Source organism: Clinocottus analis, unplaced genomic scaffold, assembly GCF_023055335.1.
Source record: "Clinocottus analis isolate CAN_PGR_092001 unplaced genomic scaffold, fCliAna1.0.p SCAF_16, whole genome shotgun sequence".
NCBI lineage: Eukaryota > Metazoa > Chordata > Actinopteri > Perciformes > Cottidae > Clinocottus > Clinocottus analis.
Window position 1 is genome coordinate 904981 of NW_027175887.1, and position 19760 is coordinate 924740.

General features: G+C 43.5%; 2 protein-coding genes across 2 annotated transcripts; both read left to right on the top strand.

Annotated features, from left to right (window-relative positions):
• The first annotated feature begins 745 nt into the window (after positions 1 to 745).
• Positions 746 to 6667, top strand: atp5mc1 (ATP synthase membrane subunit c locus 1). Its single transcript, XM_068579337.1, has 5 exons — positions 746 to 843; positions 2347 to 2394; positions 3312 to 3392; positions 4141 to 4319; positions 6217 to 6667. The coding sequence occupies exons 2-5, from the start codon at positions 2356 to 2358 to the stop codon at positions 6329 to 6331; spliced, it is 414 nt and encodes a 137-aa protein (XP_068435438.1). The 5' UTR covers positions 746 to 843; positions 2347 to 2355; the 3' UTR covers positions 6332 to 6667.
• Positions 6668 to 9895: 3228 nt separating this feature from the next.
• On the top strand, positions 9896 to 17958 carry ube2z (ubiquitin-conjugating enzyme E2Z). Its single transcript, XM_068579421.1, has 7 exons — positions 9896 to 10455; positions 10986 to 11058; positions 13242 to 13429; positions 13529 to 13640; positions 15184 to 15296; positions 15486 to 15576; positions 15762 to 17958. The coding sequence occupies exons 1-7, from the start codon at positions 10010 to 10012 to the stop codon at positions 15942 to 15944; spliced, it is 1206 nt and encodes a 401-aa protein (XP_068435522.1). The 5' UTR covers positions 9896 to 10009; the 3' UTR covers positions 15945 to 17958.
• The last annotated feature ends 1802 nt before the right edge of the window (positions 17959 to 19760 follow it).

The following is a 19760-nucleotide window of genomic DNA, read 5'->3' on the forward strand; positions in this document are numbered from 1 at the left end:
ATTATCCTTCCTTGCACAACCCTTAATTCCATTATTACAATCTGCAGCAGGGGAACCATATCACTCATCGTGACCATGACTAATCCCACATCCTGCTGCACAATATCTTGGGTGTCCAGTTAGGGCTGCTTGCTCAAGTACTTCCCATGTTTTAATATGTCAGATATTTCTAAAATGTAGTTTTTGTTTAGCTTCTCTAATGTGTGTATTAATTAGTAATTATCAAATGTTGTCAAGTAACACTAATTGTGGACGTATATATGTTGATCAAATAAAACAAATGCTATGCAACAAAGCAATATTAGAAACGAATCAATGTTTTCTTAATGCCTTACATACTTGTGGAGTTTGAGTTCAATGCAAAGCCATCGCTGACTTTACACACTTAATGGATATGACTCCTTTCACTGTGGGGAGCAAATAAAGAGGCGGGAATTCACACAGACCAGCCAATCAGTACATAGGACACTGGATGTGCTTCAAAAGGTTGCTTCTGGCTGCTTCTGCTGAAAGGAAGCTCCCTCCACGTAAACTCGTCATTCCCGGCAACACTGTCCAATAGAATTAATGAACGTTCCTTTAGTCCCGCCCTTATAAACCTCCTGACAAATGAAAAACGTTGTTCTTAAATAACGCTCTATCCAGTTGGATGGAGTGACGGATATCACATGGAGAAGAGCCAATTAGAAACGAAGGCGGGTTGGCGTAAACCAATGGGCGTTTAGGACGTAGACGCCACTCTTATAAAGTACAAGGTGACAGTTTGTCTCATCCTACACTCACTGACTGCTGCTGTGTGCGAAAGCCTCTAATCCCGGACCCTCCGAAAGCCGAAACAAACCGGTAATATTTGCCTTTCATACATCCTGCACTTCATATACACTCACTTCAGTCCGTGTTGTAAATGCATTCACGTCTCGCATTTAAACCTCACCGTGCGTGTCCTCAGGAAACGCTTGTGAAGCTAGCTGTCATTGCTAACATTCGGTAGCTGGCGAGCTAGGTCAGCCATTGAATGAACTGGTCCATCGAAATTACTTATGAGTGCGTCAGTACGTGTGCTCTTGGTTTACCTGTGCGACAGGCAATGAAGCAGTAGTGAGGCGAGGAGTGCCTTTCGGCCAGCCGCCGTGGTTGTTACAGCAGCGGGTCTCACGCCCTCAGCGCGGCCAAGCTGCGTTGACTAGACTCTTGAATGTAAAATGTCTGACACGGCGGGCCTACCGTGCTCCGACTCAACCCGCCGCGACAAGGACGTCCCCTGTGGGGGAGCCGCGGTGCCATGTCGCCCCTTGTCATTGCACCACGCCACTGTTCAGGTTGACTATAATCGGGGTGGTGCACCGCAACCACTTCCAAGGCCCAATGTAACAGTATGTGGCTCTTTTTTGACCTTCAAGTCTGCAGACTGGTTAGCTTAACTTAGCCTAGCTCCTGCGCTTACACCCCCTCTCCTCTACGAGGACTGTCAACCGGACTCGGATATGAGGAAAGGTGACACAGTCGTGCGGGCTAACCTTGGCATATAATTAATCTTAACGACGGTATGGCGAAATGCTGCTAATTGCTGAACTCCCACACACGTTTTAGCACAACTTCCTAGTAGAAATGCCCTCGAGTTTTCGCTAATGGCGTCTTGCATTTGTGGCGCGTTAAAGCCACTCATTCCCCAGCATGTGTGAATATTTAGAGGGTTATCTAGAGTTGATCCTGTTCAGTAGTCTGCTCTGGGATTAGGCTTTCAGGCTGAGCAGACATGGGTGGCTCTCATCGATCCACTTGGTGCTGGACTTGACCTTTGAAAAGAGATTCCCTCCAGGTTTTTTTTTTATTTTTTACTTTGCAACAGAGTTATTTAACATGGAATATTGAGTGTGTGTACACTTTGAGTCTGAGCTGTGAACCTAAGGTAACGTCCCAAGCTGTCAGAAGTGCAGGTCAATGAAGAACAAACTATGGCACCGAGCTGAAGCCTGCTAGTTTAATCCCAGTTCTGTCAGACTCTACGAGGCTGGGCAATTTCTTCTCTAGATTCCCCTTAAAAGTCACCAGTTACAACAAACAATACATTCCCACACTATTGGAAAGCAGGTAGATTTTATTTCTCACATCTTGACATTAGGATGACTCTTTAGAAGAATTGTAGACTATCAGCTTCAACCCGTAAGATGTGTATATACACGTGTGTCTGTCCCTCGGACACACGACAGCTTTTTGTGGCTCTGTCGTTGCACAGTCCTGAATCCACCTTTAACCTGTCTGAATCTGTAACTTGATCATCCACAAGTGGCCGCTTGTGCATGAGAACATGTGACTTTAAATGTAAACTATTCCTTCTCTCTCCAGCTCCCAGCCATGTACGCCTGCGCCAAGTTTGTCACTTCTCCTGCTGTGGTACGTCAGATGAATTACTTTTTGGCAATAATGTGCTTAAGACATGTAACTGTGTATGTGAACATCAGCAGTCAATTGCAGCTACATGTGGTTGTTTTGTTAATATACTTACGTAAAAAAAGGTGACAAACAACCTGTGGAAAGGGGAAATGTAAAATTCCGGTTGCATAGATCACTGCAGCACATTCAGTTCCATGGCTGCACGGACTTATGGCATCCTTGTTTGATTTCAAGGACAAAGTAGTTGGGAATCGCAGTCGTGTCTCGCTCATGCTCTTTATAACGGTCTCACAGTTGGTGGCATTTCCACGTCAGCTGACCCTTTAGCATGTAGGTCATCTCAGTTATGGAGGTGTTGTGGAGGACAAAGTTCCACATTTACACGCTGTTCAGCAGGACAGGCAGAATATCTCCAGAGTGTGAGTTGAGTTGCCATACTGTAGTTCTATGGGGGATTTAAGTGGCTACTGAAACACTTTAAATCCATTCTACTCTCTCTGCTCTGCACAATTCCCTGCTGTGCGCTAACTAAAAGCACAGAATAAAGGTGTCATGGCAGAGCCGCTGAGATCTCCACAGACTGTTCACTATCGACTCTGTGTAGCTGCCCTGTGCGAAACTTAAACTGTTGATGTTGCAACAGTGGATATTAATGACTTCATTTTATTATTCAAAACATTGGACAATTGTAATTTTGTCACATTTTTACTACATCTTTTTTGTTTTCTTATTCAGCTGTCCATTTTAATATAATCCAGTGTCAGATTTCCACTTAGCTATAAATGAAGTAAATGACAGCATAATCTATTTTCAGTTCAGTGGAAAAATTCAGATAGTTATGATCTTTGCAGTTAAAAAAATGTATTTAGATTGTCTCATTGTTGAAGCGTTGCTAATACGTTTTTGTCTGCCTGTAGCTGCGTGGGGGGTCCAGAATCCTCGCCCGGCCGGTCTCAGTCTCCCTCTTCAACAGACCTGAAGCCACAGCGGAGCAGCAGGTCAGTACTTTGACCTTCAGTCCTCCTTCACACAGTTTTTAAATGGCCATGGCCACCTTCTCTGTACACCTTTTTATCTAGGTTTGTGTGTATGGATGCAGTCCATCTCTTGTTTTGCTATGTTGATATATTGTTTTTATCAATACTTCAGTACAAATGTATAGAGGAAAAAAATCTCACTGGATGTTTAATTTCAACTGACATCAGCGTAAGATAACTGGGTACATCACAGATTCTGGTTAAATAATAAAAATAAAAGTCATATGTGGTTCAACAAGTCTGAGAGAAACCGCTCTGTGGGTATTGCAGTTCTGTCTTCCACCTCGTTCACCAGCCAGAAGATTCTACCAAAACAAAACATGCCTGTTGGCAGCTCAGTCTGTAGCGACCATAGTCAGAAAATGTGTTCAAGCTCTACTCGATAAAAATAAGAATTAGGCGAAGGTAACTCTCTTAAACTATAGTTTTTGCTGCTAAACTTAAATCCCCTTGTGTAGAAGGAGAATTCTTTTTCACAGCAATATAAACAATATTTTATATTGGAGGTTATGACATGCTCAACACTAGCTCTAAACAACTTAATGTATAATAGATCTGAAATATTAATACAGAAATGTATTTTCTGATCTTTATACCAACTGCTATACAAAAATAAATGAGCAATGTGGCTCATAAGCAGCACAAACATTATCGAGGTATTTATACAGCGGTGGTGTTTACGGTAGCTGTTTCTCCTTCCTTCTCCCAGGCCTTGTTGCCAGTCAGTCAGTCCGCCGTCCTGAGCCGCTCCTTCCAGACCAGCGCCATCTCCCGGGACATCGACACCGCCGCCAAGTTCATTGGCGCCGGAGCTGCCACTGTGGGAGTGGCCGGCTCAGGAGCTGGAATCGGAACAGTGTTCGGCAGCCTCATCATCGGCTACGCCAGGTAAAGTTGTAACTCGCGCTTAACCGCTGCCAGTCCAAATCTACCATTTGACAAAACGTTCAGCATAGCAGCGTGTCTGCCGTACTTATGTTGAGAACACACAAACGAATGTGATAGTTTGGATTTGCGTGTCAACGCTGGCTGACCAGAACTGCTACAGCTCCTCACAAACACACGTGAGCCATTGCGGCTGTTCAAAGTTTAAGAAATATAAATGTCCGTCGCCTGTATATGCTCCAGAATGTGACTCGCAGATGCAGGTTTTGTTCCCCAAGATTCTCAGGCCCTCTCCCTCTGAGCCATGACGGCACTTTATCCCCGCTTATGTAGACTGTTGCTTTTGGCCTGACGGAGTCCATGTCCTGCAAGAGGTGTGGGGTTGTTGGTCGTCCGTTCAACAACAACTTTGCATTTATTAATTCCAAGATGCTCCAATTTCCTTTTCTAACGCGATTAGTGAGAATTTAACAATATTATTAACTGCAACTTCAGTGGTTGCTGTTCGAATAACTTGATATTTTGTGGGCACGGATTAAAAAATAAAATGTCTTTTAATAGTTATGGTTTTGTGTGAGATATTCCAGCAGGATTTGAAAAGTAATTTCAAACAATCTTCTGATTGCTGCACACGTCTGTACAGTTAAATGCTATGCTTAGCATAACAGACTCAAAACTGGGAAACTGCTATCTCTATTGAAGTAAGCCTGCAAACAACCCTAAAGGTGTAAATATGGACGATTCCCCAAAATGGTCTCATTCGCGATTTTCCCCCCCCCTACCCCTAGTTGATAGGCCTTTACAGACCTGATCCAAAAGCACACATAAATGTATGAATCAAGATGTGGCCCAAAGGGGTCTCCAGGTTGGGTCACAACTAGGTTTACAAAGGGGTGGAAAGTTTCCACGGGAATTTTGGGAATTTTGAAAAAAAGAAATGTGCCTAAGTTTTTTGCAGGGAACTTAAATGTAGTTGAGAGCAAGACGATGCCCGCCTAGCTCAGCTGGACCCTGAATGCAGCTGGTTGGGAACATTGTTTGCAAGAAACGTAAACATAAAACATTCTGTTTTTGACGTTTTTGTCATCAGCGTTGCGTCTGAAAGTTTCAGCCCGATGCCTGGCAAGTGTGAGAGCGCCGAGTTACGTACAGGCCAAGAGCGGTATTGCAGACAGAGAAAGATTTCAGTTATAGCTTGCAACATATTGAAAAAAATAACTGAACTAGTTCATTTTTGGAGCTGTGAACTTAGTTCAAAATTTTGAATTATGGGCTATGAACTGAACTAGTTGGTCGAAAGTTTCCCAACACTGTTTGTCATTAGCATATTGATTACTTGGTAAACTGAAGCCATGTTCACTTTAATACCAAGTTTATTTGTATACAGTAGACTTTTTACAGCAGTGAGAGTCACCTCGATTATTCACGGCTTTTGGAATGTCATAAGTCATTTCTAAAAGTTGTATTATAAATATTTGCATGCATGTCTGCTTATGACAAGGTAAATACAGTTAAATTACCCCAAAATTTCCAGATAATTCCCATTTTATTCCCGTGGAAAGTTTCCAACTTTGAATATTCCTGTAATTTTGCAACCCTAGTCACAACTGGTTTCCCCGATCCAAACTGTAGACCTGGGCAAACCTGATGTGGTCACAGTTGGAAAACCGGTGCAATGCGCAAGCAACCCTTTTGTCACAGGTTGGGATAATTATCCCACAATTAAATCTTTATTTTAATCACAACGCTTCTAAATTGGCGCTTGTTTACAATGCGGTGTGATTTTGTTTAATTCAATGTTGGCAGCCAGAATTTTTGACACTTAACTTCTTGTTGTATGAAGTTATCATTTAATGAGCTGTATATTCTGACCGTGCACCTCCTGTGCTCTCCTCCACAGGAACCCCTCTCTGAAGCAGCAGCTCTTCTCCTACGCCATCCTGGGCTTCGCCCTGTCTGAGGCTATGGGTCTCTTCTGTCTGATGGTGGCGTTCCTCATCCTCTTCGCCATGTAAACCCAGAAGACTCACTACTGCCACATCCCTTACCCCTTTCTTCCCAGTCTACTTTTCCTTCCCCTTTCTCCCTGCCTCTCTTCCTTCCATCTGGAGGGGGAGGGGGAGAGGCGTGTTCCCGAACGGTAACTCTGAATGAGCTATTGGGCCATTCCAAAAGGAAATATATATAAATGGAAATAATATTCACATCTGAGGTTAACAAACCTTAAATCGTACGTTTTTTTTTTTTTTTTTTTTTTTGTTCCTACGCTTATTTCTGTTTTTCAAAAGTTTTATGTGAGACCTCACTTCGGTTGAAATCTGTCCAAAAAATAAATGGTTGGGATAACTAAAGATGCAGTGTTATGTATTTTATTATATCTGCAAGAAAATAAACAATCGCAATTGAGACAGTAAAGTGGACTTATGAGAGCAGGTGGGTTAAAAGGACACATCCATTCATGTGGGGTTAAAACCTTATTTTCTTAAACTACAAATGTGTGAAATGCATCTCTATACGTTTCACTAACATAACATGAACCTTGTTCATACAGAAAAGTAAATGTCTATACTTGTTTACATCCACACCAGACCATTGTTTAGCATCCCCTTCATGCCCACCAGCGGAATTGAAGAAAAAGATGAACATGCACTTTGCTGTCTAAACATATAATGCACTGCATGCACGTGAATTATCGTCTATCATTTTCATTGCCATGAACCATCCGTGTATGTAGTGATACTGTATCTTTTGATGTATTTAGTTTGAGGAAAATTTCAACTAGTCATAATGTATCTTTAACATAAATGTTAACAGAATACACCAATCTGGCACTCTATTAGGTCTTCAACTATTTACACTACAATGCTAATTGTATTACAATATTGGTGGTTAGACCAGATTCTCTCAAGTTTAGAAGTCATATTTTAGGACTTCATATTGTGCAGGATTTTACAGTGACTGGAAGAAGTTACTGGTCTGAATGTCACAACGCAAGAGATCGATTTTGGTATTGAAGGTCACTGGTTTTGACCCCTAAAGGCTTCCATAAAACAGGATGCCTGCTGTTAAACTTGGCATCCAGTGCAGGAACTAACGGGCATGTTTTGTAAATCCTGTTACATTCACAACGTGGAAGAGCCTTTGGGTTCTGGCTGTGAATGGAAGTTCAACATTGTTCTCGAACATATACTGCCCACATCGCATTGATACAAAGCTGGTTGGAAGTCTGCAGAATGTGGCTTAGTTTGATTATTCCAGCTCAGCCTTCAACACAATCTACCCTGTGAAACTGATGACAAACAAGGAGACTTTGTTCGAGCAAAATCAATGTTGCAGAGTGGAGCTCAGAACAACTTGCTGCTCAACTTCTGTGAAACCAAAGAACATTGTTTTTGGAAGAAAAAAAGGAGGCTGAGACTCGTGTGTATATCGATGGTGCTTCAAGTTCCTCGGAATTAGTGTCAGACAACCTGATGTGCTCCTCACACGTCTCCGTCCTAACGCTCATAAAACGGCTGTATTTTCTTAAGGAAAACTTTATAAGGCCAAATTCCCTGTGCCAAGTTCTTGTTCACATTTACAGAGTGACATGAGGCATCCTGACTGCAGCCATCACAAACTGTCATGGCAGTACGGCAGACCGGAGGCCTCTGCAGCTCTACACAACGACACCCATCCAATTATCAGAGGTGATATTGGTGAGAAGAGGAACCTGTGAAGAACTAGAGGGATAAAAGACAAAACCCACTCCAGCCACAACAGGTTCTCCCTGCATTTAGCAGTGGCGAAGAGAACTGTCTGTACAAAGAGGCAAAATACAGGTTTAGCAAGGCGGTGGGAGACACTAAACAACTGTACTATGAGAAGCTGCAACATCAGCTCTCAGCAGTGACACTGCTTCTGTCTGGAAAGGCCTTAGATCAACTACAAGCCCAAAACCCGCCACTCCATTGAATGACCAGGGGCTCATGCCTCTGTACGAAATATAGGATCATGTCTTCAGGCCCGTCGACCTGACCTCTGTGTTCATGAAGTCTTAAAACGTCTAGTCTTGTCCCACCTCAGAACCCTCACTGACCCACTTCTGCAGTTCTTTTCCTGAGCGCCATCATTGCCCAGGACCTCAAGTGGGAGCTGAACATCAGCTCCATCACTAAGGCTCAACAGAGGATGTTCTTTGTGAGGCAGCTAAAGAAATTCAACCTGTCAAAGACAATGATGGTGCACTTCTACACCGCCATCGTTAAGTCCATCCTCTGTTCCTCCATCGCCGTCTGGTACGCTGCAGCCACTGCCGAGGACAAGGGAAGGCTGCATCGCATCATTCGCTCTGCCGAGGAGGTGATTGGCTGCAAACTGCCGTCCCTCCAGGACTTGTTTGCTTCCACGACCCTGAAGTGAGCAAGAAAAATTGGCGCTGACCCCTCTCACCCTGAACACAAACTGTTTGTGTCACTTCCATCTGGCAAGAGGCTGCGGCCCATCAGGACCAAGACCTCACCCCACACTAACATTGTTTTCCCTTCGGCAGTTGAGCTCATCAACAGACCCGGGTCCCCACTGACTGACTCTGTCTCCCAAAGGACCATTTCAAAAACGGTCACTCTCCTGCACAAGCCTTCATACTTCATATTTAAATACACATATCATTTTACCATTACACTTTAACATACATTACACTACAGTACACTTGTTTACAGTACTGTTATCTATTTGTCTGTGCACTTTATTTCATATTCTATTGTAAATGTAACGTTTATATTGCACTGGGTTGATTGTTGATTCTTGTTGGTTGTTGTTTGTCTAATGTATGGACCAACCGCCAAGATAAAAATTCTTCGTTTGTGTAACATACCTTAGCAAATAAATGGTTCTGATTCTGATGCGGTCCGGAAAGAGATACAGAAGTATCAGCTGCAGAACAACCAGACTGCAAAACCTCAACTTTACTGTGGCTGTGATTCATTAATGTAATTAAGCATCCTCCACCCTCCATATATAATATAGTGGTTTTGTTTTTGTCTTTCCAATGTAGTAAATTGGAACTACAATCCAAATGTCGTCATAGAACCCTTTTGCACAATGAAAGATTTAAAAAAAAAAAAAAAACCTTATAGACTTAATTTTCAATATTTGAATTGATTCAACGTTTTCTTCTCCTCATTAATACATGTTGATTTAATCATGAAACGCTTCCTCTGTTCCACTTCTTATGGCGTAGAGGACTTTTAATTTGAAGGTCTCACCGGATGTCCTGTTTTTCATCATTTCAGCGCAGCTTAACTGGCGAGAAATCAGATCCTGAAGTTGCGTTGAGTGGAGGGGATGCGTCCGCTTCAAAACCCAAATATTCTGACCCCGGACAGATTCAAGCCGACAGCAGGCGGACAGTGAGTCGCCGTCACGTGCCGCGATAAGGGGGACGAGGTTATTTTGCCGACGACTTCATACTTTTCTGGAGGCCTCGGGGAAAACACATCACGATAAGCTAACGATAAGTAGCCACCATGTCGTGGGAAGAAATGCCCCGTTTTGTGGCCTCGCCTCTGAGCTCGGCTCAGCGCCGCTCGCCTGCTCTCTGATCCCGCTGGTCGACACACACAAGCAGCGGTAACTTCGCACTCAGCCGCCCGATGCAGCTAGCGTTATAAATTAGTCAACACCCGACGGTTTCACCCTACGTTTGTCGAGCCATGGCGGACAGCTTTGGAGAGCAGTCCAGCGGCGGTGCCCACGGCTTAGGCGTCACCGGACAGGGGAGCGGAGCTTCGCTGCTGCCGACTTTGGCCAACTCTTTACCGGTGGGACACTCTGCGACCAGCGGTGCTCACACCAGCACCAGCCCGGCCTCCCCCCCTCCCGCAGCGGCCGCGCCGAGTGGCCTCACGGCTCTGGTGCCCCCAATGTCCGCGGTCACCGCAACCACGGCCGGGTTTGGCAACATGTTCACCCACGGCTCCTCGCCACCGGTCGTGTCCCTACACGCCTCCTCGGTCCTCCCCGGTGTCGGGCTCGGTCTTGGCGGGGTGGCAGGAGCGGACCTTCTGTCCCATATCCACGCCACGTCCTGGGACCCGACACTGAGTACGGACTGGGACAACGAGAAGGCTTACCAGCCCTGCATCCTGAGGATAAAGAGGTGGGCCTCGTGCAAACACACAGTGTCACGGTTGTATGTTTGTCTGGTATGTTCCGACCGAAACCCCAACGAGTTGAGGGCAAATCGAAAGTGAAAGTTTTGCATAAAGTTTCTTCTATCACTGGAAACGTTTGGTTGATTTTAGCAAATGGCGGGACATTTTAGCAATTGCAGTAACTTAGACAACAAAATACAGAACACATGATCGAGAAATAATAAACTTTACTTTAGTGAACCATGAAAAACTTTTTTTTTTTTAAACACACATTTTTCACAGTTGCAATATTCCAGTTACCTCTTGTGTTGTTTTGCCAAGTATATCATTTGGGTTTTCCCTGGTACAAAGTCGTTGGAATTACTTTTTATATTCATCATTAAATATCTTTATAGCAAGGTTATGTTACCAGGGACACACAGTGGTGTTATTTGTTTTTTTGTCATTACTTGACACTTTATGCATCAGCGTCTTCCACCTCCAGCATCCTTTCAGGAGTCTCATCTGTCTCCCTTTGTCTGTCTTGTGTCTGCAGGGATATCATGTCCATCTACAAGGAACCTCCGCCAGGGATGTTTGTCGTCCCCGATCCTCAAGACATGACCAAGGTATAATAAAACAGAAGGTCAGGTGTCCTGTGACGAGGCTATGACGCTGTTTACACAAATGTTAAATGTTTCATGTTTAGATAGAAGTCTAAATGAGATATAATACATTAAGCAACATGCTGAGGTCCACATGGACAAAATCTAAGTTGGTTTTCCTTACACAGAGTCTGCTCTACTCCAGGACAGAAGGTACTAATGTACCAGGAGCTCTAGGGTCTGACTGCTGTAGGCTGTATGTATAAGAAGTGGACATAGTCACCGTCCCCCTAATGGTTTGTGGACTGCGGTTAAGAAGCCTTGAGTTTGGCAATTTTTCTGTCGCCTTCTTGATTACGTTCGTCCCCATAGTGTTTTTTTCCTCAACCAATGCACGAGAGTCAACCTATTCAGCATGCAGAGGAGTGGTGTGGAGATGTCGTATCCAAATCTGTGAGATACCTGTCAATCACCTTGTAGCCTCGGCGTAATGCATACTGTGCTATATGCTCTCTAAATAGAACATCATTTACTAAATAGAAATTATGCTATATTGAAGAAGACTTGAAACTAGAGATTGAAACATAAACTCCTGCATTTAACTCGGCAGAACCGGAGGTTTCTTCCTGATAACTGCTTAAAATAAACACGACAACATGTAGCAATGAACTTACTGAAACGCATGGGTGGCTCACCTGAAGGGGAGATTTTTCGTCTCCTTCACAGGCTCTCGGTCACTCCGCTCCCTCAATCATTGAGTGGTTGATCTGATCAGGGATCAGATAAACACTACCACAGTTTGGTGCTCCCCCCGTCGCTTTCTCCCTGTTGATTAACGATACAGGAAGAAACCAACAGCTCGTCTGTCACTTCTATTCAATTGTACGGACGGAAATCACCAATTCGTTTCCGAGGGCTTTGCAGTCTGTTCTGGAAACCTCAGGGAGAACCACAGAGGAGGGACCCGCCTCCCAGGATGGACAGAAGTACAATACATGTGACGTGCTCATGTGTGCTCTTTTCCATACGTGGTAGTTGTCCTCTCTGGGCTGAGATGATACTTTGATGAATGGGTTGTTCGATTTGAGCATTCAATTCTAAGACCGTGAATAAAATCACATTTGCTGAATGTGTGATTTTTATTTTTAATTTTTACATAACATCGCTTGGTTTCCCCCAATAAATCCTGATTTATAGCCTGTTTTGGTTTAAATATTAGCCTATTAATAATACCGTTACTACAATGTGAAATTAAATCTCCACGTTAAATTAAATCTCCACATCAATGAGCACAAAAATAATAGTTTATAAAAAAAAAACTGATATGTGGACGATAGGCGAAAGTAAACCACCAGAAGAAAAACTCGTGTATAACTACATGAAGCGATGAAGTAACTCAAACGCATGGGTGAGACGCCATTTCACGTCTCCTTCACGCCGCTCCCTCATTCATGTGACGGTGAATCTGATCAGGGATCAGATGAACACGACCACAGTACACATACTTCTGGAAAGATTGGGGGAAGCAGCTTTGAGCTGCTCTTTATTGGAGGGGGTGAAGTCAATATTTGCAATAAGCTACACAATAGTGAGATGTGTGTACGATCAGAGTTTTAAAAAAAAAAAGTATTACATTTTTTTGTTCACCCTTTTGATGTTGGTTCTTCACCTCTGAGCGGCACGCAGCCGCTTCTCCACAGAGAGAAGTCTCAAACTGGTTTCTGTGTGTCTGAAGAGAATAGTGCCACAGCAGCGGAGGGATGATGTCATTATTCAGCAGGCTGTGGAGCACGTAGTTTTATCCCTCATGGTTTAATTCTGGTAAAATTACAGCTTTATTTTAGATTACTTTATATATATAAAAGCTGCCTGAATTTGGTGTTAATATCTAACAATACCACAAAGATTTGGTGCATATTCACCAGATTGACCGACAAACTTGAAAATAAATGTTTTATTTTTGTTGTTGCTCCCTGGTAAAATACTAACAATATTGTCCACATAAATCAAATCAAATCAGTTTTTTTAAAGATGTAACTTAAAGCAATTATGATTATAGAAATAATAATATTCAGGTAGAGAAAAGAGGATTGCCATTTCAATTGATGTGATGGCTCTGGTTAGTGGATAGGGGGCGCCGGCCCAAAACAAGGTAGAGACCCACTGCCCTAAACCGTCTCCTCCTTGTCTCCTCATTCCTTGCACAGATCCACGCCCTGATCACGGGGCCGTTCGACACGCCGTACGAGGGCGGCTTCTTCCTCTTCCTGTTCCGCTGCCCCCCCGACTACCCTATCCACCCACCGCGGGTCAAGCTCATCACCACCGGACACAACACCGTCCGCTTCAACCCCAACTTCTACCGCAACGGCAAGGTCTGCCTCAGCATCCTGGGGTGAGTCGGCGTACATGTCACTTGTAGGCACAGGGGGTGTTTTTGTCTCACAAAGTAGAGTTACAAACAACCGTTTTTGTATGCGTGTGTTTTTTTTAGGACATGGACCGGCCCAGCATGGAGCCCAGCGCAGAGTATTTCATCTGTCCTCATCTCCATCCAGTCTTTGATGACGGAGAACCCATATCACAATGAACCTGGCTTTGAACAGGTACCCTGTTGTAATGCATACTGTGCTTTATGCTCTTGAGTGGAGGGGATGCGTCCGCTTTAAAACCCAAATATTCTGACATTGAATTCTGACATACTTTGAACAGTTACCCTGTTCAAAGTATCTTGTTTACGGTTATAAACCCAATTGCCTTTCGTTTCTATTCCATTAAAAGAAATCAAACACAACACGAATATACTTTCAAAGAACCAGTGGGTCTCAATCAGAGGCGCGTCAGAGAGGATTGATAAGTTTAATTTAATGGCAGCGAGTTGTTTAGTGAGACGTGCGAGGGACTGACGTTGCAAAAGCTTAGGTCTTGGATCGGGTGCAGGCATTTAGGTGTGAAGGAGAATACTCTGCTCTTGCTTTGTACAGGTAAGCTCAGCAGGGGGCGTCACTGATCCCGTTCTTCCCTTTTTGTGTTGATTTTGTTGTAATGCGTAACCACTGATTTTGTTCAGAGTAAGAAAGAAGAGGTCGGTGTAGATGCTGTGTTTCTTCACTGAAGAAACTGGAATGACACAGAAAGGCTTTTCTCCTTTGAAAAGATGGAGTTTTTTTCTCTTCTCCCGACTGGCTTTCACTAAGTTTGATTGACAGATGTTTCATCCAATCGTAAGCCGGTCTGGCACATCTGTGTGCACCTCCTTTCTACAAAGCCAATCATTAAAATAATCAAACCACTTGGTTGAAACATAACTGATATCTTATACTGCCGGTTCTTGAGGCTGCGTTAGCGTGCTGATCAAAGCAGTGCTGTTGTATTGCATTCATGGCGTGCATCTTTTTATTTCTTTGTCTTTTTTGATTGAGAGCACGCGGGCCGTAAGACGCCCAGGTCTGAACGACGCCGACGCCGATTAAAAGTGCAGCACCTATGTGCAGCAGCATTAAGCCCCTCTCAATGCAAAACAAATGCAGTTAACACATGATCAAGTAATTGTCTGGCGTTAAAGGAGTGCTGCGTTTATGCATTTTTAACGTGCCCAGCCCTAATGACGTTAACAGCCCTAATAACATTAACGTGCCCAGCCCTAATAAATATACAGATAAATACATACACACGCACACGCGCTAAAACAAACTCCACTTCAGTATTCCTCAGAACACAACTCTACTTACTTAATGCATTACAAAAGGACCTAGTATTTGTATGTAGTACCGCCCTAGAATAGCGATGAAATACAGGTTCAGGAGCTCCTCCTCTCAGCAGGAGGAGAGCTGTGGGGGAAAAAGAGAACGCGTTATGTTTTGGGTTGCTCCATTTCTGTCGGGGGAAAAAGGGCAAAAAGGAAATACAGTAATTTAGTTTCTTCCTTATCAATAGATAAGGAAGAAACAAATACTGCTGCCAATGTTACCATAGCACCACGGGCACACAAATCCAATGTGATCACTCATCGTTCAGACGGTCCCTCTTAAAGATCCAATTTGACAACCAAACCGGATCTGCCAGCAGTCTGAACATAGTCAATAATGAAGCCTTTGTTTGTTTTTTCATGTCCTGTAATTAATGTGTGCGTGTCTCTCTCTCTTTCAGGAGCGCCACCCGGGGGACAGCAAGAACTACAACGAGTGCATCCGCCATGAAACCATGAGGGTGGCTGTGTGCGACATGCTGGAGGGCAAAGTCCCGTGTCCAGAAGCCCTGTGGTGAGACCCAATGTCGCTGCGGAGCCGAGCTTCTTTCCTCTTGTTCCATCTGTCGCCAACGTCTTTCCCCTCTCTGGGCTCTGATCCTGTCCCCCTCGCTTCCCTCACGCCTCATCATTCTCTCTCCTCTTCTGGCTGCATATCAGCTGATTTGTGTGTGTGCGTGTGTGTGTGTGTGTGCGTTTTCAGGAGTGTGATGGAAAAGTCCTTCCTGGAGTACTACGATTTCTACGAGGGAGTCTGCAAGGAGCGACTGCATTTACAGGGACAGAACATGCAGGTGACTACATTTCTTTATTTTAAATTCATGTACATTTAAACAGCCCATTTGGAGCAACAGTTTTGTTTCAAGATTCAGCTTTTTTTTATCACCATCTAATTTTAGTACTTGAATAAGTTATCATGCCCAGACGCCGCTCAACCCTCTGTCTGTTACCTGTTGCCCCTCCCCCTCTTCCTGTCCAGGACCCATTCGGCGAGAAGCGCGGCCGCTTTGACTACCAGGGCCTGCTGGTCCGCCTTAGCGCCATCCACAAGCGGGTACGCGAGAAGAGCCTGGCGGAGGACGAGCGCAATGACGTGGATTCAGACTCAGACACCAGCTCCACGGGAACGGACCCCGACAGCCAGGCCAGCTCCCAGCCCTGACCCCCACCTCCTCCACCCCGGACAGCGCTGGACTCAAGAGCCGGGCCGAGAACTTAAGGGCTAAGGGACCTTTTTTCTTTTTCTTTTCTTAGTTTTGTGTGCTGTTGAGGAATAAAGTCTAGCGAGTTGGAATGAGGCTTCTCTTGGACGCGTCAGAGAGGCAGAAAGAGAGAGAAGAATTTGTAGTCCTCTCTTTACAATGCATCCTCTTGTGAAATGCCCGGGGAATCTGGCCTGGACCGGCGTTGTTGTGCTACTTGTGTAGCTAACCAGCCGTCATGACGATGCCCCGTTTGATAAAAAAAAAAGAAAAGAAAACCCTGATAGATGTTGAGATCACCGTGCAGTTAAAAGGTTAGTTTTGTGGCTCAAGCCGCTGAACGCAGATATTGCATCACTCTAAAGAAGTTTGACCCAAGGGCCCAGTCCCTCTTTCACACGCTCCTTTTGGCTTTGAGGAGAGCGGCTTGGGGGCCAGACGAAGGGCAAAGCAGGCTGTCCTGCGAAGCAGCCCCGTGTCCTTTTAAATCCAATGACGGACCTTTTTAACAAGCAGGATGTAGTTGGACAAAGCGACGAGGCCGAGGACTCTGCAACCTGGCCACGTTAAGAACATCAGCATCTCGCCGGTTGCTGTGTGTTGTACAAAGAAAACGTTTAGCTTAGCTTTTTGGTTCCAATCAAGCGGTCGAGTCAACAGTGAATCTCTTCCTCAGACAAGAAGCCGGTAGAGAGAAATGTCACCTCTCATTGACCTTTTTGTTCTCATTGACCTTTTTGTTCTGCTGTTTTCTCTCTGTTCTGAAACTAATGCTTCACTTCTGCAGCATGCAGGGTGCGACGTCTACTTGGGAAAACCCTGCTGTTTTCGCCTGTGATTCTTGCGCTTTAGCTACATCCAGCCGAGGCTTCTGGGAGGGGGAAACTGGCCGTAAGCAAAAGTAACTCCTGATACGCTCACATCTGAAATGAGGGTCTATTCCAATTCGTTGTATGCGTTTCTTCCGCTTGAGTATCACTTTCTATGTTTAAATTCATACTGTTCTTGTTCAAAAGAAACCAGATACTCCAGTAATTTCATATACCTGAAGAGAACTCCACGAATGACCCAGAAATGAATTATCATCGTTTGCACTTCCTGTTCCCTCCTCTCAAAGCGAATGTGTTTTTCTTTGTTCGATGTAATACATCAGTCAATAGCCCCCTCGTGTTCCTGCTGTAGCCCAACGTTAGCTTGTTACTTCTGCCGATTGCGTTCATGCGGTCGAGGCAACCAGAGCTATTGCTAACTTCCCAGTCTAGAAAAACACGTTGTCGTTTTTTTTGCACTTCATATTCATTCGCCTTTTTTTTTTTTTATACATTTGTAGAGCGACTCGGCCGTCAGCGCAAAGTTTAAAAGAAAGAAAAAAGGTGGCAGACACTCGGACTGCTGGAGTCTCATAGAAGCTTGCGGTTAACTTTGCACGGCCGAATGCAGACTCTCTAACTTCCACATTTCCGCCATTCTTGTACGCTTTTCAACGAGGGGTCGGACAAATGTTGTCTTGTGCTGTCGTGTTTGCGTTCTGCCGTCCATCGTCCTCCAGGGCTCTGCCTCGAGCTCTCTCCAGCCACATGTTGGTGAAGAGAGGGGCGGCCTGCTTCTGCTGTCCTGTCCAAACCCCGGTCCGCCCGGCAGAGGGTGGTATGCTCGAAATGGGATTACTTACGCAGGGCATTCCTTTTTATTTAGTTTTTTATTGAGTTGTAGAATGTTTATGCAGAGAAGCGGCTCCGAGCAGAATATATGTGATGGCCAAAACCGCGATTGTGTCGAACCTCCCCGGACGTGGAAGAGAAGAGATCATATCCCTGTTTTGGTTTGTGTTGTGTTTGTGCTTTAAAGCAGGGTTCTTCTGGGGCTCTATATATTAAAAAAAAACCTGGATTACTGACAGAGATGATTTCCAGGTCTGAGAAAATATCTGTATCGTTCTGGAGAAATACAGAATAAAATGTTGTTCAGTCCTGATATATGTGACTCTTTTTTGTCTTTTGGTTCTTGTAGATGTACACCCACTGTCAACCCAAAAAGATCTTAGCCGGGACTTGCTTTTACTATTCTGATAGATTATTTTGTAAAGCAGAATAGTGGGAATCTTATCTTTTCATTTTAACCCTCATCAACTGGGAGGGCATTGAGTTTGTCTGTGGCCTTATTTTCTATGTTATGATTCAAATTTCAATAAATGATCCTTCACATCTTCGACAGGACTTTTTCAGGGGGCTTTTTATGGCTTTCTGAACGAGTACTAAGTTTCTTAAAGTCCAGTGGATGATGGTGTGCGGAAGAAAAGGATGCGGCATCAGGTGGCAAACCTGCAGTTTTTAAAATCAATCAAAACATAAACACATTTCACTCTTAATGTAGTTTGAGTTGCTAAGTGTTCGTGCAGTAGAGCGACCTGTCTGTCTTCTCTGGAATAAGAAACCGAAACGGTTTATTGCAAAGTACGTCACATACAGCGAATAGGGCCTGTGGATTGGTGCGCAACAGTAAATGTGGGCAATGGTAAAAGACAGAAAATGTTCAACAAAGTATGATGACGCAAACGGTACATAAAGATAAGCCTGTTGTCAAAATGACAAGTGTGTATTAAACCAGTGCACTAATAAGTTTGTGTCCCAGTCAGTGGGGGTCTCAGGTGTCGTTTACAGATGTTAAGAAACCGTTTTTGTGGTGTGAGTTCTTGGTCCTGATTGACCGCTGAAAGGGGAAAAGGACTCCAACACTTAGTGTCCGGGGTGAGAGCGGTGGGCTACAAGTCTTGTCCTCGGCAGCAGCTGCAGCGTACCAGACGGTGATGGAGGAGCAGAGGAAGGACTCAATGACGGAGGTGTAGAAGTGCACCATTATGGTCTGTGGCAGGTTGAACTTCTTCAGCTGCCTTCAAGAAGAACATCCTCTGCTGGGCCTCCTGCGGATGGAGCTGATGTTACGAAATATAATGGAACAAGAAGGCTGGTTGTGGTGCTTGTAATGACAAAATTAAAATACATGTGAAAAATACAACAGCAATGTCATATATAAATAAATATATATATATATATATATATATATATATATATATATATATATATATGTATATATGTACATATAAATATGTACATATATATATGGATAAATATATGGATATGTATGTATATAATTATATATATATATGTGTGTGTGTATATATATATATATATATATATATATATGTGTGTGTGTATATATATATATATATATATATATATATATATATATATATATATATATATATATATAGATAGATAGATAGATAAGAAATATGTAAATTATGTATACACTTCAAAATTGTAAATAATGATGAACATGTGTGTAAAGATGCATAAATAGTATAAATAAATAAGTCTTCGTACAGTGTAAGTAATGTACAGATTGAACAAGTATATGTTCCGTATTTGAATTAATGAAAAAAGTTGTCATTTAATTGCCCTGCTGAAATGAACAATTATGGGGTAATAGCTTCTGACGGGGATTAAATAAATAAATCATGTGTCTATATGGCCACTGAGTTTCTACGTTTTTGCTGTAACTCCCGAATATTCTTTGCATAAAGCAGTCAATAACAAAATTCAAAATTTACTTTACATTTTACAACCTCCCTCTTACCCATCTGACACCTAAATTGAGGTCCAGCTGTTTTTTGCCTGAGTTAATATAAACATTTTTATTTTGGACCAGAAGAACTGAAATTGTGGAAAACATTGTGTATTATCTTTTAGGATAACTAACTGTAATTCTGGGCGCGT